The sequence below is a fragment of the Zosterops lateralis genome (assembly GCF_965231275.1).
Source record: "Zosterops lateralis genome assembly, chromosome: 2".
Classification (NCBI taxonomy): Eukaryota; Metazoa; Chordata; class Aves; order Passeriformes; family Zosteropidae; genus Zosterops; species Zosterops lateralis.
In genome coordinates this window covers 16,109,260-16,129,546 of record NC_139763.1, presented here as the reverse complement: position 1 = coordinate 16,129,546, position 20,287 = coordinate 16,109,260, and the positions used below count along the sequence as shown (strand labels likewise).

The window sequence follows — 20,287 nt, the reverse complement described above, 5'->3', positions numbered from 1 at the left end:
CTTTGTTGGGGGTTTTAATTTGGTTTTAGGGGTTTTTTTAACTGATTAAGACCAAAATTAAATTCTTAACATTTACTGCCAAAGATGACAAAAGGTGAACTCTAGCAGAGATTCAAGGAAATGTCCTAAATGTGGTTAACTTTGCAAAGGTAGTTTTATCCTGTGGCTGGCTTACTAAAACTGTGACGTTTCTTCTGCTATAATCTTCAGTTCTTCAGAGATATAAACTCAAGAGCTCTGTAACACAAATTCAGAGCTCTTTCCCTGAACAGAACTCTGAAACATCAACCAATATAAAACCAGCAGTAATGCTACAGGGGGGAAAAAAGTCACAAAATCCATAAGAAAAAACCAACATCCCCTAATCCCCAACAGTAACCCAAGCCAGACAGGTCAGTATAGCAGAGAAGAAAAATGTCTGGTTTAAATTATGTTTTGAGGAGCTAAGCATGCATAAGACATGTCAGAAATGCATGTATGTATATTCAATTAAAGATGTGCTCACCTCTCCCACAACTTCAATGATGTCGCCAACTTTTAATTCCAATTCATCTTCATTTTGAGGCATATAACTGAAAGCCACCTGACATCTCCTTCTTCTGTTTCTCTCTCCTGAGGGAAATAAAGGAAGTAGGGAAATCATAAAATGAAAATAAAATTCCATGCCAAACACAAGCCAGGGGAAATTATTAAAGATGAAAAATTGTTCTTTGAGCATTGTAATCAGAATCTGAATGTTTGCAACACTTAGTCTATCTACCTAGATTTAACTTATGAAAAGAGCCAAAATTTACTAATTGGGCCTCCTAATGACAGGATGGACAAACTTCACCCAAAGGATCTTTCCAGGTGTATTCACTACAATTTCTCTTCTAGGTTAATGCTCTATACACATGGTGTAGGCAAATCCAGAAACTGGAGTGATGGGGAAGGGATCCAAAGCTTATAAGGAAATAAACTCTCAGCTGTATCTTTTTGTGCACAATTATTTCAAAGGTGTACAATCAGCTCATTAACCATTCTTTATATTTTATTCAGAGAATCACAGAATTGCTTATGTTGGGTAAGACCTTTAAGACTGTTTAGTTCAACTGTTAATGCAGCACTCCCAAGTCCACCACTACACCATATCCCTAAACTCCACATCTACATGTGTTCTAAATACCTCCAGCAAAGGAGGTATTATAAATACCAGTTCCCTGGGCAACCTGCTCCAATGCTTAACACTTTCTGTGAAGAAATTTTTCCTAATATCCAATCTAAATGTCCCTTGGCACAACTTGAGGCCATTATCTCTCCTCCTGTCACTTGTCATGTGAGAGAAGAGCCCAACTCCTTCCTCCACTACAAACACCTTTTGGGTGATTACAGAGAATGCTGAAGTCCCTCCTCAGACTCCTTTTCTCTGGGGTAATCAGTCCCAGGTCCCTCAGCTGTTCCTCACTGAACTTGTGCTCCAGACCCTTCACCAGCTCTGTTCCCTTCTCTGGACATGCTCCAGCACCTCAGGGTCTTTCTTGTAGGGAAGGGCTCAGAGCAAGGCATTGATTTGATGGCTCATGTGCCTTCTTGCATCCTCCCTCCCTGTGACTGGAAGAATAGAGAAGAATATACTGCTTGTGCTCCTGGTGCCTTAAGCAGCAGTCCCAAGGTCCTGAAGAATCAACCTCCTGATCAGTCTGCCAGTTGCAACTTTATCACTGCCTACCTGAGAAATCAATAATGGACAATAAATAATCTGAGGGCTGTACCAGGGTAGGAACCTTTCCATCCACACCTTCAACCCTGGCCCTGTTTTGCACAGCTCCCAAATAAGTGGGTCCTGTTGGCATATCAGGCCTTCTCTTCCCTTCAGAAGACAGTCTTCCACAACAGTGACCTGCTTTTTTTTTTTCTTCATGATAGCAGTTTGGACACAGGGCATAGGCTGACATCACCTTGGTGATATTTCCATGGCAGAAGAACCATCATCACCATTGCTCAGTTCCACTTGCGGAGCCTCACACCCATTCTGCCAAGGCACCAGGGAGGTGGGGCAGTCAGAGATACTCCTGCTGCACCAGGCAGGAACTCACATTTATATAACCCATGCAGATATATATGTGTGTTTGTACATGTGTGTACACACATGTATTTGTAAGGTGCACTAATATTAGGTTAAAAAAAAAATAGAAGGAAAACCATTGCAATTGGGTTCGTAAGGTTAAGACAGGCTAATTCTGATAATCAACCAGACACTGGAAATGATGTTAACAGCCATCTTTCTCTTCTAGCTTGGATGTTCAGATTCTGAATCCACAGCTTTGAGTAAGATCCCTTACTTGACACTTCTGCCATCAAAGCTTTAAGAGAGATAAGTGAAAATACTCTGTTTCAGAGGTTTGTTTGCCAGATCTGCTGTCTTACAAGTAATTATAGTTGTATGAGATGAGAGAATTTCCCTAAATTAAGTTGCTAAGCTGGCTGCTTAGCCTCTGTTAGCTCAAGTACATCTTGCTGATATGAATCATGACTGAGTTGAAATGTGGTGGACAAGCAGAAGGTAGGAAAAGAAAATTTATTCAAAACACAGAATTCCTTGACTATTCTCTCTTCTCTAGAATGTGTGCATTGTATAAATCATGCTATTTTACATAATTTATATACCTGTATCCACACAAATATATACAGGCACTCTACACAAGTAAATTTACTTTCTCTTATGCTATTTCTCTTAACTGTTAAACATGCTCAATATACACCAAAGTTGAAAGCATAAACACTTTCCAAGCATGATCTTAATCTGAAATTAAGTTACAGAAGTAGATTTTATGGTGAGTTTGTTTTTTGTTCTGCAACATCTCTTGATAATCCTGCTCTAGAATTAAGAGTGATTTAAAAAAAGTTATAGTTTTTCTTTTTGTAATCTATTAATTGAAACTAAAGAAAGAAGGTAGAAAGGAATCCACTGATTTTAGCTGACAGTATTTTTCACAGCCACTGCAATCCTGCATGAGTGGCAGCTTTTTGAATGTTAAAGTTAATACCTTAATGCAGTGTAACCAAACTCACTGAAATTGGCTGTTTTTTCCACCTACAAATGCCTGCTCATTCTTCACCATCTAAATTAAAATGGTCCTAAACAGACAACTTTACACAGCTGCATTCCAAGTAATTTAAATGTAATAAATACCTTCTATATTGAGGGCTTCTTTCATTGTGCAAGAGAGGCTGGCTATTTCTCCTAAAAATAGCACTCCCACTACGATTTCTAACATCAAGTAGCAACTGATGCTGCTGATGTTGCCTGATGTGACAGATGGCAGTTTTCATCCTATTTAATAATAAATATTGTGTGACTCTTAGGAGAATATTTTTGAGAGTAAGAAATAAACATAGTTCTGGATGTTAGCAATACAACTGTATGAATCCTTCCAATCCATAAAGCTATTTTGTTACTGTATATAAAACATAGTGAAAGTCTGTATTTATCCCCCTTAGTCTCATGGTTGTCTCACTGCTCTCCCCTCTCCTTCCAAACCTTTCTCTAAAAAAAGACCTAAGTGAGGGGTAGCTAGCCAGCAAGAGACACAGATTCTATGTACCACTTATTGTTCTCTCAGATATAATGTTAGACAACAGATCCAACACTGAATACTTTGGGTTTTAACGAGAAGGTGCTGATGGTCCCTATGTACAAGCTAATGCTTGGTGCACTTGAGAAGAACATGAGTTGTGTGAAGAGCCCTTTTTCTACTGGTGTGGCTAGAACAGACTTTAAAAGGTCTAAAGTTAGGTCAAATGGATAAAGGAATTAAGTTGTATTTAGAAGTTTGAAACAAATAAGCAAACAAACAAATATATCTTTGAGGGCACAAATCCAATTTGATTCAAAGTGGTGCTTGATTGGATCCCTAAAATGGTGTTGTTGCCTCTGACAGCAGGAGACCATAAAGGGGTTTCCTCCAGCTGTAAAAGTACAAGAGAGAGCATCATTTCCCTACATTTAAATGCTCCTCTGGCATTAGTAATAAAGATAAAAGGAAGAGGCAATGACAACACATTTGAATTTAATGCTTACCTTTGTAAGGGGCATCAAAACCTGAGGCAATGCTACACAAACAGTCACATTGGCACTTCAACCATCAGACCTAGGAAAGGTCACAAACTGACAGCTCATGATTAGCTGAAAAGCGCAGCTGCAGCTGCAGCAGCAACATAGGTAGGAAATAAACAATTTCAAAGTTACTTGTAATTCTAAAAGCCAAGTGACCTTCTTTTTTAAACCCTAAAACCTCTGTCATGAAACAGATGTTTACATAAATGTGTGCATGTGTGAATGGGTTATATGGTGGTTTCTGTAGAGTCTAATTTTCACTGATGCCAATGTCTTTGTAGCCTATTCTGCCACTCCATTAGGACAAAAAAGACAAGTTGAAGAAATTTCCTGCCTTCTACTTCAGATTTTCCCGCACATGACATCATCTGCCTGTCAGTCTCAGTTTGACTTTCGATTCTTCCAGCTTTCAAAGCTGTATCTGTAACTGGAGGGAACTGGTTCAGTGCAGTGTCTCCTAGCTAGACAAGCTGGGCTGTGATATGATTCAGCTAGAAACCAGTTCTAAATTTAATGTGCAGAAAGACAAAAGGCAACTACTGCATAACTAAAGATGACTTATACACATATTGGGTGGGTGGTTTTAATGGTACAGCTGTTTTGGACAGCCAGCCTAGATGGTTACTGTATCACCTTTTTGTTTTTATAAATCATTGAACTGTTGACTTAGCTTAAGACAATTTAAAGGGGAACACTCCAAAATGAGCTCTCTCCCTCTGTTTTAACCAACCCCTTTTCACCAATAAGCAGAAACAAAATATGAGTTACCACCAAAATTTTGTGTATCAAAATACACATGTTAAGAAAAAAGGCAGAACTGGAAACTTCCTTCCAAAAGGCAGATGCTTTTGAGAAAACTACCTAATTAAGAGCAAACAGCATTAAAAATGTTAACTTTGAAAATTGCTTTAAGTGTATTGAAGATAGTGTTATAAGACTTCAGATAGTCTGAGTCATACTAAATTCTAATGTGGATTCTGCCACTATCTTTCTCAACATGAAGACTCCATCCTCTTATACCAGCCCACTAGCAAAAATACAATTCTGATTTTAGAAGGCACCAGAATGGTAAAGTTCCAATTTTCTTCTTTTCCTGGAGGGCTTTGGCAGGGTAATTCTGACCTCAGATCTGACATGTCAGTTCCAACTCTCTCATCATCCACATGATGTTAAAAGGTGAATGGCTTTGGATGGATGACAAAAAACACCTGATGAGGTCTCTTCCCCATCTAGCAGAAAACAGAACTAAGATGGGAGAAATAATTGGGTGGAGAAATACATATTTGGGGTAAAGATGTGTTTGTGGGAGGGGGTTGTTTAGTTTGGGTTTTTTGGTTTGGTTTGAATTTGCAACATTAATATACCAGAGAAGAGAAAGATAAACTGAAGGAGGTGAGGGAAGACAATACCTGAGGTGCCTCCAGTACTCTCTCAAATGGGTTATATAAACCTGCTGTGTTTTTCTCCAGGCAGATGAACTGGGAATTGCCTTGCTTTGACATGTGCAGCTAAATCACAGAAACTGCAGGACTCCATTAAGCACAATTAAGCCAGAACACAGTACGGCATCACTGCTAGTAATGCATTACTTTGAGTGTGTTAACGTTCCACTGTTACCCAGGAGTGTTTTCTCTTGCTAGACTCCACAGCAACATTTCCAAGTTTCAGCCATCTGGCTGCTGCTCTGGAGTTTATGGCCAGGATTTGTCTGTGAGGAACCTGAAAGCCTGAAGATACTTCTTTTATAAACACCATCACATTTTAACATATATGCACTGTCAGAATAACAGCAAGCCTCATTGTTCAATTAATTTATTCTTTTGTTAAAAACATGCAGCAGTAATCAGGCCTTTTAATGGGTATAATTCTTTTGCATAACAGCAGTAATTAACTGAAGCAACTTACAGCAAAAATGTAGTACCAGTGGTCAAAAGCTTTTAGGAGAAAATCATAAATTAACTAAGAAGTTAATTCCATATGCCACAGCTGGAGCCAGGCTCGTGCATGTGACAGACAGAACTGCAATTCTAGTGAGGCTGAGATCATCACTTAAGCCTAACCCAAAGCAGAAGGAAACATTAGATAAATAACTGTAAATAAACTCAAAAGACACTTCCACATTTTAACCATACACTGCCAAATATTTTTCTTTCTTAATCTGAAAGTTTTAAAATAGACATAAATGGAATAGAAACTTCATCAAGAATGCAGTTAAATCATCGCCAGCAAATTAGACAAAGCAACTCCAAACTCTAACAGGAACCCTAGGACTTTGCAGACACACTACATACTTTGTAATCTATCTTTTAGAAAGAAAGTGTAAAATACAGTATAAAACTACATATTAAACTAAACCATCTGCAGAACTAAAATGTGATTTTTAATCAAATGTACTAATTCTAGTACCTGTACCTCTTAAACTTCATCGTGTAAATTATTATTTTGAATTAGCATTACTGGTGAAACACTCTGTCATAAGATAAAAATTGGAACTTAGTGACAGGGTTTCAAACACGCTTTTTAACTGTACTTTAAGAGCAGCTACACAGTCCTGCTAGATATTGGACAAGCACACTCAGCTTCACACCTGTTTCCAGAGATGCAAAAATATTTTGCAGCAGCAAGAAGTGCTTTTACAGCAGCTTTCCTAAATTACACATTCTCTTGCCCATTCGCAACAATAACAATTTGTTGCTCTCATCTGCTGCCTTTCACAAGCAGTGCACTCCAAGGAGCAGTAAACACTTCTGTCCTCACTGGATTTCTGGGCAAGCCAAGGCACGTTTCCACTCAGTGGTTTGCCCTGGTCACCTTTAACTTTGGGACTTACTGCCACATCCACCAGGCCCCACTGCCTGGCACTGGTGTTCCCCACTGTCCCTTGTGTAATTAGCACCTGTGGACATGAGGGGATCCATTATCCAACACAAGGTCTTGCACTTATCTCTACATTTGGTTTCTTTATTCAGAAGACTTGCGAGGATACATCACAGAATATGTTTGTTACACTGGTTAAAGTTCTTATGAAATTACTATATAAGGAGCTTTAAGAAATACTGCAGACAATGGATACTTGTAGCAATAAATTAACTTTTCTAAAGAATAAGATGGAGTAGTCTAGAATATTCTGAAATATTCCTTCTTGGATGACAGACCAAGTTTAAAAATTCAAGAACAGGAATACAACAAGATTTGCAGATGGCCCAAACAGGACTTTTCTCTTTCCATTCTTATTGCATATATGTCATGTTATCATGGGACAATCCCAAAAATTTTATTCCCTTAGCTAAATTTTGAGATAGTGGCCGACTACTTGGGTCTTTGCTGGTTTTTTGTATTGATCTCTAGAGAAAACATTTGAATAAACCAAAAAGCAAAGACGAGTAACTGTTGCATCTTTGCCACTTCTCATATGTTCCATCACATAATACACATAGCAAAAATTGCCTGTGCACATCAGCATTTCAAACCTACAGTAAATGAAATAAAATAGCTCTAAATTGCAAAACCAATGTGCATATTCAGTTCTCACTGTAACAAAGGCACTTAGATTAAACTGCATGGATTCCTACACAGTAATCTCCAAAAGTATCAGCATTATACTACCAGCTTGCTGTCTTAAAGCTGACTTATGGCCAACTCAACTAAAGAGTAAAATTCACAAATGCCTTTAAAAAGTATGACTTTTTCTTAAAGACTGCTAACAACTATGCTACTTCATTTTAAGATACCAGAGTATCCATGCTCTTCAACAGATTTTCAATCTCTCTGTACTGACATTACATTGCAGGTCTTACTCTGTTAATCAGTTTCAAATAAGCCTCTCTTAGCAGGGGAAAAACCCCACCATTGTCAACATTTTATTTTCACTCCAACAGGTAACAACATACATTAAACAAATGCATCAAGAAATGCTGAAAAGATGCAAAAAATACAGCAGTTTTCTGCTTGCTGCACTCATGAGAGCTATTACAAAATGAACACATGCAATAAATCAACAACTCTCAACAAAAACAAAAACTCTTTTTCATACTTGGCATCTGGGACATCAGTCAGATTTTTAATCTAGAATTTTGTTTTCCTCTAGAATATCTGAACAATCTGTTCATTTTGCCATTACAGGCAACAAAATCAAACAAAAATTAGTAACACATCCACAAACAGCAGACACTTCACTTTCCAGTTCAGCAGTGCTCCTAAAGCCTAGGAAAAACTACATTAAATTTGTCTTTAAACACAAGGCCAGGCAAATCCTAAATTCTAGAAAGCTAACACTAGGAAGCTAAGAGATGCTCTGGTAAACTGGGAAAATGACTCACCCAGTCTGGGGCTAAGGGTCTCAATCTGCAGCACTGAGGAGTAGTGACTCGGGCAGGAGCACTCAGGCATGTGTCTCCCGTGGCAATTAAGCCGTGACATTTCAAAACCTGGTGGAGAGCAGAGCTTTGGCAGGGCTCCTCACTGGGCTGCAGCTCAGCGTGCAGGGTTATACAACTACCTGTCCTTTAGCTCTGCTGAGGGCAAAAAGCCCCAGGAGGAGCCCTCAAATCACACTCCTCGTGTTAAGATTTGATATTATTTCTCAGCTACCATCATGAAAATGCTGTAATCCAAAATAGCTTGTTGTCTTAAAGGGATGTTATGCTATACTTTAGTATTTGAGGGTTGCACAAAAATTCAGGAATACATGTTCAGAACAGCAATAAACAAATATGATTGATTGAAATAAATCAATTATTCTTGCTGCTGCTGGCCCTCTACCACTCCAGGCATCATTAGCTCTTTGATGGCTGAGCAGAAGGTAGGTTTCCTGAAAAGTATATTGGTAATGAAACTGAAAATTAACATTCTTTATCCCACAACTTCAAAAATTAACATTGGCACAGGATCCACCCAAGACAGTTCCCTCCACAAGTGAAGGAGAAATATTTCTGTATCAAGCAGATCAGATGTGTATCATTATCCTCCAAAAATGCAACAAATGGAAAAAAATAAACAAAAGGCTGTTTTGGCAAGTCAGCTGGTATATACAGAGCAGAAGGACAAAAATTCACCTCAGGCAAGGTCGGAGAAAAAGAGAAAAAGAGGAGGCAGAGTTTTGCAATACCTGCATCTAGCCAGCTCTGCAGCATCTTTAGTTTTTTGATCATGAGAAACTCTGAATGCCACAGAAATTTTCCCATCTATTTTTAGTTGTTCTCATCAGTTAAACAAGTCTCTGTGACATTTATAAGCATTCATTTTTACTAAGCTAACGAAATATTAAGAGTGATGGCTCATGGTAAGAAGGCTGCCAGCAATTTAGTTTTTTAATAGAGTGCCATTTTCAAAAGATGCCACAAACAAATCACATTCTTTTGGTCTTCTTCCTTTTACTTTTTTCAGAAGATTTTAACACATTCAAAAAGTTGTAATTTATCAAGAGGTCGTTTAATCAAAAATGCCAAAAGGTGTAACATTCAATTCCATCCCCATTGCCTTGTAGCTTTAGTTCTCACAGAGAGCAGGCTTTATACCTCAAAATTCTCTGCATCTAAGCACGTTCAGAGGTTTATAGCCATGAGAGTAAGGGATTTCCTTGAGTGCAATCAATGCTAAACCAACAACATGAATCCAGCATAAATGGAAAACCAAAACCAGGGAGCACCTTACAACCTCAACAAAAGATACTGGTCTAAAGTGGGCCAGTAACAGGCCACACATGCTCAACTCAACCACTTTTTCACAACTATACAACACCCTACTCACCCAGTTCTTTTCTCATCACTTCCTTAACTATTCTGTTTTCCTGCCTGAACAAAAAAGCCCCTTAAATCCTGCAGGGATGCATTTTTGTCTTTACAAGAATAAAATAAACCAATTTAGAACAATAAGGACTTTTGGATGTGTTTTGCAGATACAATCTATATACGAGGGCAGAAAATTATGGGAGTGAGTTACATGTATTAATCACAGTGCTTAAAAACATCAGTACAAGAAAACATTCTCCTGTAACTTCTCCGTAACTAAAAGCAACCACTGTTAAGGTATGAAAAAATAAATGCACATAATTTTTTGTAATATACTCCTAGTGCTTTATTACCCACAAGATTTACAACTACTACATACTTTGCCAGTACCATATTTCCTGTTCTGTATGAATATTATTCAATATGCAGATTAATACAGTAGGATAACAACAGTCATAGGTTTAACCTTATTTTTCAGCTGTGTATACTGTCAGGGACATTCATAATCAGCCTACAATTCTATTCCATCAATATGAAAGAACATTTAAAAATGCTTTTCATTTAAGTGCTATGCACACAGAGGCTTTTTTAAAAACCTTGGTGCGATCTCAGCCCACTGATCATTCATGTCTTTAAAGACTTTCATATTCATTAAACAAAATGCAATAGTCATGCTTTATAACTGCCCCATTAGCCACTGAAGTACTGCCATATCTCAATATGGTGCTCACTCTTGTCTAGAGGTCCAAGTACACACCCCGGGGTCACCATATCCCTCTTCAGGTGTTGAAGCTACAATACAAGAAACAGCCTTAGTCAAGGAAGCTCCTTGACATAAAAGGAAACAAGTAAGTCCCTGACCAGAAAAGCAATTGAAATATGACATGGTAACAGATAAGACAGCAGTCAATGACTCCCACAGTACTACGGGATCAAGACTTTTTACAGCCCTTTTATCATGTGCTGTTCATGTACTTCAGGTACAAATATCCACTAAAATCTTGCTTTGATCTTTTTAGATCAAAGATTAATCACCTTTTTCTGATTCATCTGTGGTGCTGTCTGGAGAAGGCGAACAGGTGAAGTATGCAGCTTCCATTGGCAGCCGTTGAATGATCAAGGAATTTCAACTGACTTTTCCCAGCCACCTCCTGGTCATGCCTTGCATTCAGCTGCATTCCCACAGCACAGCTGCAGCCACAGACAACTTCCCCTTCCAGGCTAATGCTCATATTTGTCCTCAGGGCTAGAATTATTTTTTATGTTGTGAATAGCAGCAGCATGTTTGCTTACAGAGCTACTATGAGCTACGCCATATCCTGATACAGTCATCTGTAAATATTAAGTCATCTACTAATATCAGTCTAAATATCTCCACAAAAGCCAACACCTGGGAACTAATATAAACACTGGCTGTTCTCATAAAGTGTGTGCTGTGTATATTATTGAAATCCAGCAAGTAAGGAAATCCAGTAATATAGAAGACTTTATTTAAGCAACATCTAAGAGGAAAAAATAACAAAAGCAAGTTTATGAATCCATATCTCAGACAAAATTCCAAATCAAGCACCTCACAAAAGATATTTAATATCTGTATGCTGCAAGGAAAGATTGATATAAATATTTTTAAGGCTTTGCGTAATTCACTATCTTTTGCCTTTGAAGAGAGATGATGAAGCAAGCAAAATATCTGATAACTTAGTTGCGTCTGAGATGATTCATACTTTTTTTATTTACAGAAATAGCCCTTTAAGTAACTTAATACTTAACTGGTTTTTTTCTTTTTTTCTTGGAGTAAAAAGTGCTCTTAGACCACTTACCTTGTTTTATTATCTTGTGGTGTTCACAGATGTTCAGTATCTTACAACCCGGTAAGGGACATGAAGCCTGCACTAAAACTGCAATTTAAACAACCTTTTGTAAAGACAAAGAAAGCCTTTATACTTAAAAAAGAGTGCACTAAGGTAGGATGATGACTCTGTAGCAACAGGCTAAAGCAAACACAGCACTGTTCCATATCCTTTTCCAACAGATGAAGTTTAACCCGGAGCTGGAATGACAGCAAATCCGATGACCATTTGGCCTTCACTCTGAGTGTAAACATGCTCTTGTAAATCAATTTGCAATGGATATGTATGCATGTAAAAGACCTCTGAACTCCACATAGCTTAGTGAACAAAGCCAAATTTGTGTGTGGAAACAGAGGAAGACAGAGACAGAGAGTCCATCCAACTGCAGGCCAACACTGCAGTACAGAACTTAGCGCTTCATGGGGAAACATTTGCTTGTAGACAAGCTCAGAGTGAGTGACTCTGCAAACACAGCCCCTTGGTACTTCTACAGTGCACAGTATTGGCAGCCACTTCAGAGCTCTCAGTCCTTCAGTTTTCACTTCAGTTAGCACAGAGACACACATAAATGATAAAATATTCACCGATGTATCTAGCCTTTTTCTTAAACAGGGAGTATATCAGTAACTCCTTTTGAGTCAGAATAACTACTTCACATCTTATTCTGTTTCTGGTACTTTAAATGCAGCATGTTTTTAATGCAGAAACCCACAAAGAATACACTGTCATGCTTGTTTTGAATTGCCTAAGTTTTGTGGTAACAAGTCTCAGTATTCTTCAAGTATTCTTTGGCATCTTCGCTACAGACCTGGGTGGTGGAACTTCCCAATCCCTAAAGAGATTAACATATTAAGGCAAGAAAACCACCTAGTGAATAGTGACTGCAGAGAAATGGTCCCCTACTGAAGCAGAAAACAGACTGCACTGAATTAACCTTGAAAGATTTCATAACATTAAAGAAGACAGGTGTCCTCTGAAATTCATTCTCACCAATGATCACAAAGTTCTGCAAAAAGACTTTATTTGATGTTTAACACAACAGAAAATCAGTCTTCCTGTTTCCCCAGGCCCAGCTGACTTGCCTGTAACCAAAAGCTGGATCACAATGAACAAAAGAGATTATAGTTCAAACACAGAAGAACCACTTCTCATTGAAAACCTCATTGAACCAAAGCTGTTGTGAGCAAAGTCCTTCCTTAATACAAGAGCTTTTCTAGATCTTGAGATTCAATAGCTGATAAAATATGAAGAACAAAATATTTAGACTATCAGAATACTGTCTTGGCTGCCCATTGTCTTGTGTTATTTTCCTGTGAATTCATAATCTTTAAGACATCTGCTAATGCAAGCTGGCAAAGAAAGGAATCTCAAGGAGGAGGCAAGCAAATGAATCATTTATCATCTGCCTTCTCTCCTCTGACTGATTCTCTGCTGATTTCAAATGATACAGGAACAGTTTCTTTATAAAAGGCATCACTGTTATCTTCCAATTTTGAATATATGTTAGGGTTTTTTTCTTCTACTCATGCACATGCCCTTATTTCCAGGGCTGGATTTACCTCTTAGTTGGCCTGCACATATTCAGCTTTCTCATCACTTTATTCTTTGGTCTACATATATATATATATCTTTCCTCTGTTTTAAATGACTATTGTGCTATGAAAATGAGAAATAAAGGACTGATAGCACAATCACTCAAGTAAATTTTTCAAGACAGGCAAATGAAAATTAAAATGTTTCACTGCTGTCCATCATGGAGGTGTGTGGTGTTATAAGAAATACACATAAAGCTATAAAAGCTTCTGTGTTTGAAGTTACCAGCTAAAGGATGCAATGCATTCCTGAGGCCAGCCCAGACAGTTACCTGGGCCATCTGTGCTTGAGATGCTCCTCTCCTGGCAAGAGAGGAAGACACACTGCAGCAGTGCTCGACACTGCAATACAACAACCCAGCTTGGACTTCCGAGTCTTCTGGCATGGGCTAATGGACTCTATAGGCAACATTTACTCCTGGTAACCTTTTCACCTGTGCTGTCACTCCATCCACAACACATTCCCCTCAGCCTTTCCTGATATCCTCTTATCCTGTCCTGTTTTTTCCAGGCACAATGATATTTTTAGTAAATATAGAGTAGTAAATGTACATTTCAAGATACTAGCCCGGGACACAGTGTAGCTTCAATCTGCAATAACTTACAACTTGTGCCCTGAGCATTCAAGGCTACAGGCTTCTCTCTGTACAGTATCATTCTATTTGGTCAGCAACCAGAAAAGTAGGAAAAGTAGTGATTTTGATGGACTAGGACTGGATCAGGATCTCTGGTTAATGGAATATAGCTAACATTTTTCTTGATTTTTTGGGTTTTTTTTTTTATTGTGGCTGTTTTGCTTAGGTTTTCTTACTGTGTGGGTGATCAAACACTGGCCCAAAGAGCTTGTGGAGTTCTCTGTCCTTGGAGATACTTAAAACCCAGCTGAATGTGATTTTGGGCAACTGGCTCTAGCTGTCCCTGCTTGAGCAGAGGGCTGACCCTCACCATTTCCAGAGGTGCCTTCCAACCTGAGCTATGCTGTCACCCTATTTTAAGGCTATTCTTTAAAATCCTTATTCCCCACGACTCTGTATTATTTATCTGTCATCAATCTTCCCTATCTACAGCTCGATTGCTAAAATCCAACCCAGCTTCCCAAGCTTCTCAAAGGCATTCTCCTTCCTCTGAGTCAGCCTGTGACAGGTAAGGATGTCAAGAGCAGAGTTTATTACTGCAACCAGGTGTGAGCTGTCAGCAAACCCACAGAAATCCAATTTCATTTATTTGATGCCTTTCCTTGTTTACAAACCACATGTTAGTACAACCCATCCTTCAGCTTGCCAGGCTGAGCCAAACTCCCTTAGGATCTTATCTGCAGCAAATGCCACTCGGGATAAGAAAGCTTATAGTAGAACTATAACTATGAGGATTGGCATTTCACTAGGGAGCTGCAGACAGCCTTTCTTTAGCACTTTTCATTCGACTCTTTCTACTTAACTGGTAAGACTTTCATTAAGGTAGCTGAAATACAAGGTGAAATGAAACCTTCACCATTGTAACAAAAATACTCCAGAACAAATGTTTATTTTTATCCTCAAAGAGAAATCAGGAAGATAAACTTCCTAATTTTTGCTCCTCATTTTATTTTGACAGAGATTACATAAGGTGAGTGAAAAAAAATAATTGTTTTGTCTGCCTAGAAATATGTGAAACTTCTATGTACATGTCCATGTTAATAAATTATTTCATCTTTGTACAAAGAACATGGCATCCGAAGGCATCTAATAATTCTTTCATGAGCAGCAGAATTAATGAAGCTTGGAGAGCTATGGATTTGCACCCAGTGGCTTCCAATCACCCCAATCTACTCCCATCACATCTTGCCCCACCTTACCTTTGTATCCTACACCTGCACAGCTGGGACAGTGACAGTAGATACTGGCAGTGCTTCAGAGCAGGTACTGACTGCCTGACAGGCCAACACACCTATGTGGCTTGGCCACTGCATGTTCCCTCTCAGAACTGAGGTTTTCACTCAGTTAGAAGCACCAATTCCCCTATTCAGCTTTCAATTTAAAAGAACAATTATGTTTCTATAAATGTATTAAAGACCTTTACTCTTTTGCCAGCTCTAGCTGGTTGTCATGCAGAGGATTCAGAAAAATCAAGGGGAAGAGGGCAAATAAACAGATGCTCTTAAAAAAATATTTGTTCCATTAGGAAATTAGAATAAAACCCATAGTAGCAAAGGCCTCCAAAATGTCACAGGACAGCAGCATCTTTGCTATTATGATTTCAAGGACTCCTCTCTCATATGCAAACCAGTATTTGTGTATTCAGAAAACGACATCAGAGCCTTCATATTGTGAAATGAGGTTTATAATAAGTTTCCTACAGCACCTTAACAATTAAGTTTTCATGAAGATATATGGCTTTTATGAACAATCTCTTTATGACAAATTTGTCTTTTCCTTTCCAGGACTTAGCTAAGTTTTTATTTCAGAAGCAGTTCTGTCTCCCACACTACATTTTTGGATTTGAAAAACAAGAAGAGTAAGGAAGAAAATCAAATCTTCATTGTTTTCCATATCATATACTAATCAGTTGTCTGCTTATTGAAAGCAATATCCTTCAGTGTAGTGGTAGTTTCTCTGTGTTAGATCTAGTGTTTACACTGAAAAGCTGAAAATCTAATACAATCTTTAATGCCTTACATAATGAAATAGCTACTAAAGATGTCTCCTTACACTGCAGACTGCCAGAAAGTGGTCCAGTTCCACAATAACTATTTTTTTTGTCCCAGAGATAATGTAGCTTGCATTATGTTTCTAACATTAACTTCAAATAACCACTTGAGCAGTGTGCCACTCTTGCATCAGGCATCAAATTTCACAACACAAACGGTGGGGAAGCCCCAAAACACAGCAAAGGCATAGTTCAAATAAACTTATGTGCTGGATTTTAACCACTCTGCCCACTCCTGAAAACGGTCAGTTCACAGTTTACTCAGTTTTTGGCAAAGAATTTCCTACAACCTGACTGCAGAACATGTGCTGGTTGGGTTTGCAGTCTTTATAATATAAGCTTGTCTGCATTTTAGTTCCCATAATGCTGAAAATAGCAAGTGATGAACAAACTAAACACTGTGTCTTGTACTCAAGGGATCTATTGCCAACCACCTTTCTAGTGATGTTTACTTACCTTGTATTTTCAGCTTTTTGCTAGTTTTCATGGATTTCAAATTAGACGCTGAAAGGCTTCTGTACAGAAGTAACACATTAATACACTGTACAAAATGCCAACTCCTGAGCTGTACAGAACTTCATGTCAAAAACCTCTGCTGCTTGCTTTGCTGCAAGTCCCTCATGCAGTAGCTAACCCAGATTTCCCCAGTCCATGATACATCTGGGCATGTCATACTTGCATGACTCTTCACCTCAGTAGTTTTTGGCTCTGCCTCTAGGGCCACAACCATTTCCACTTCTGACAAGGTGCTGTGAGTAGGGATGACTTCATGTCAGTTCTGATCTGCCCAAGGATGAAACTTCCTGTCAAATTAACAAACTCCTGGAATCCGGCTGCACATCTCTCCTAATTCTATCCAAGGATTCCACTGCACGCAAGAACCCCTACTGACCCTGCCACCAAAACTTACCTTAATCTTTGTCTTTTCTCCCTCCACAGCAGCTTTACACAAACTACTTCTATCCCCAGGTCAAAGCACTTGGCCACCACCCAAAACCTGCACCAGAACTCTGCCTAAGGTTCCTTAGCATCATGTTAACCAAAGTGCTAGAGCTCTCCATGTTGAACCAAGCAATTTCTTCCTGTTTACTGTCCGTTTCAGGGTTTTTTTTCTGTTTTCTTTAGACAGGAGATTTCCACACTTTCCAGATGCCAGGCAAGGCAGGCAGGCTGCTTTCGTACCTTACCAACTTAGTAGTCTTTTTTATGGAATCTGTACACCCTTTTCTACTTTCTCCTTCTGAATCATTCAGTCTGCTACAAAACTATTGTCAGCCCTTATGCTGATGGATTTGTTCCATGACATTACAATTATTTGTGAAAGTACTCAAAATGTTCTTTGTGCATTCAAAAGCACATCATCAGGTTTACTATTTTTCTGGCATTATTGATTTCCAGCTTTTTAGGGGTTTTTTCATACACCACACAGAAAATACCAATTTGTATAGATATAAAAACATATGTGGAGGACTACTGAAGCTGACAGGGTGATACAGTATGCATTAAGAGAAATTCTTTCACATTAAAATAATTATAGAAGAACAAAACCACAACTGTCTAGATTTCAAGTTTGTAATGTCTCAACAACATTTTTAGTTTTGCTGGGATAAACACTATCTTTTCCTAAAAATAACTGTTAAGTTCCTCTTGTCTTTTCCATTACTCCTGCTACATGAATAAGAAGTTACTTCCTCAAATCTAAAAGCTGTGAATAAATAGGCCTCTGGCTCAAGTCAGCTGTGTCAGCAATGAAATCCATCTCCAAAACAGTTCTGTGGTTACAAGATGTAGAATTGGCAGGCAAGAAGGTGTCTGCATAAGAATTCTGTATGCAACTGCAATCATGGTTTTTCTGGACACTGACTAATGCTTGCACCTTCCCAACACGAGAGAAGTAAAGAGCAATATTCACAATGGAAACTAACAAGAGAGCAATTTTCTTTAGCAGTTGTTTTAATTGAATGACTATGAACCAGCTTTAAAAAAGTTTAACAAACCATCACTATCTCAGAGAACTTTTCTAACTATTTTCACCTGCAACCAAATAAAAGGCAGTGCTGGTAACCCCTCTGCTCCTGTAGGTCCTGCAACACTCCTTGCCATCCTGTAAGATCAAGTGCTTGTGAAGCAGTATGAGGAGATAGGCAAGGAACATATCTGCTATTAAAAAGAAGCTTTTCTCTTGCTAGTTTAACACTAACCTGGATCATTCTCCACATCTGGCCCACCATGTAGCCAAATATTTGTACCAGAACATAGGAAAAATAAAAAAAAATAAAAATTACTATTTTTTTTGGTGGCAATGCAAGCTTAACATCTTCATGAAACTACAGCCTCAGGCTAACATTTCAATGTTTGTTACTTTTGTTTTCCACTACTCTATTTGCTCCATAACTGCCACGTATGTGATCACATCTTTCGGTTTTCCTAAGGTCACTGGCCCTTTTTTATTAAAATAATTTCCTGGAGACCTCCTGACCTCTTATGAATTCACAGAAGTAACTATGACCCTTGTAATTTAGGATAACACTATGCTGAGTCAGTAGTCTAACAGAGAATTTCTAGGTCTGAAAACACCAAGTCTCATGACTGCAGTTGCAAAATGAAGCAAAAATGGCTGACACTGCATCTTGCAGCTTTTGCAGAGCTAGATATCAGACTCTATAGATCAGGGACATCTGGAATCTAGCAGGAGTCTAACAGAAGCCAGCACAAGGTACATCTGGTACTAAATGTATACTAATGAAACATGTCAGTACAGGACAAGACAACCAGCTTGGAAATACACCGTAAATCCCTGAAATCCTTAAAGAGGTCTTAACAATGGCATCACGCTTGGACACATCATCAATAAAAATATTATCATAATATAATGTAAAAAGATATTAACAAATTGTGTTTTAAGTAACAGTATTATGATGAATAGAGTTCCTAGAAAGTCAAAATAGTGTGGTATTAATCTGTGAATTGCCATAGTAGCATATTTTCAATGCTAGGCTGAGCACTCTGGGTAGAAGGCTGGTAAAATCTGGTCCCTAGACAAAACAATATCAGAAACAGATTCTGGACCAGCCAAGTATTTCTTGGGGGAAAGATATATCCTGGGCTGTTACAGTGGTGCCAGTGCTCTCTGGAAGTCTATGGAACAGTGGTAGATTTACAAATAAGCAGGCCCAGAAGATGCTGCAGTAAGAGCTGAAGTCATGAGGATCTTCACCGGAGCAATGCAGCTCAGACAGAGGGAGTGCCAGTGGCACTACACCCCTGCTGACTTCCACAACCATTCCCAGCTAATTTGGGCATCTGCAGGGGGCTGCTTCTCACCACGAGGAACTCTGCCCAGCCTCCACTTCTGTTTCTAAATAAAGTCGGCGCCGAAGTTAGGAAATAACGGCTCTTGCTGTGTGACAGATAATAATAATCCTTCATCTCGCAATCCTGCGCTTGGGGCCAAGAATCAGCCATCAGCCACTTGTCAGCACTTCCACATTTCACTCCCTCGTCAAGCACAACCTCCCCACCAATGAGCTTAGAAACCAACCATCAGCAGCAACATGCTTTGCATTTTTATAGAGGATGATTCTACAAATTAACAGCAAGAAAGGAACAGGCACAAACATGTATTTATAACTGAAAAGGGAATGCAAAAAGATATAATAGGAACTAATGCAAATGACTGGTGCATCTTAACTGTGAAATAACATTAGAAAACAGTGACATAACTATCAAAAATAGGGTAAATGGTACTATACATCACAACCCAGGACTAATAACAGCACAATGTCCCGTGCTGTGTGCACCTTGATAATGGCAGGGTAGACTGTAAAGATGAAAATTCTGAAATAAGACAAAATGTATGAAGTACTCAATGAATAAAATTTGGGAAACTTCATACCAGTGGAAACAAGAAATATATCTTCGCAGGCAAACTGTCTTGTTATTCAAGTTACTGCACCTACATAATACATGAATTCAAAAACTGAAAGCCTAAACAGCTAAAAATGTCATCTTACTCAGGATAATCCAGGTCATGCGTTGTCAACTGTCTGATACCTTCATGTGTTTTTCTAAACTAGTTATAGCAAAGTAAATTTCCCTAATTTCAGAGGCTTTTAATCTGATGAACAGAAGTATTTCACACAGTGTGTGAAAAAATAATTAAAATGAATGCAGTGACAAGTTTATTCCAGGCTTGGTGCTTTATCAGAGGACTGTTTTTAAAGCATGTATCAATTTCCGAAAGTAAAATGTTTAATGGAATCTATCATACATCATAAAAGCGCCCAAACAATGTGCCTTATGGGCATTGCTTTCATACAGCTTATTGCCACTTGC

The 20,287-nt window shown here is 38.5% G+C and overlaps 1 protein-coding gene across 5 annotated transcripts in view; it reads right to left on the bottom strand.

Moving 5' to 3' along the window:
• Positions 1-20,287, bottom strand: part of SH3KBP1 (SH3 domain containing kinase binding protein 1) — a 212,329-nt gene that overhangs the window by 106,262 nt on the left and 85,780 nt on the right. For all 5 annotated transcript variants that reach the window (XM_083855052.1, XM_083855046.1, XM_083855047.1 and 2 more), the window contains one exon: positions 506-612. In XM_083855052.1, the coding sequence (XP_083711178.1) occupies positions 506-612 (107 nt within the window). The remainder of the gene's footprint in view (positions 1-505; positions 613-20,287) is intronic.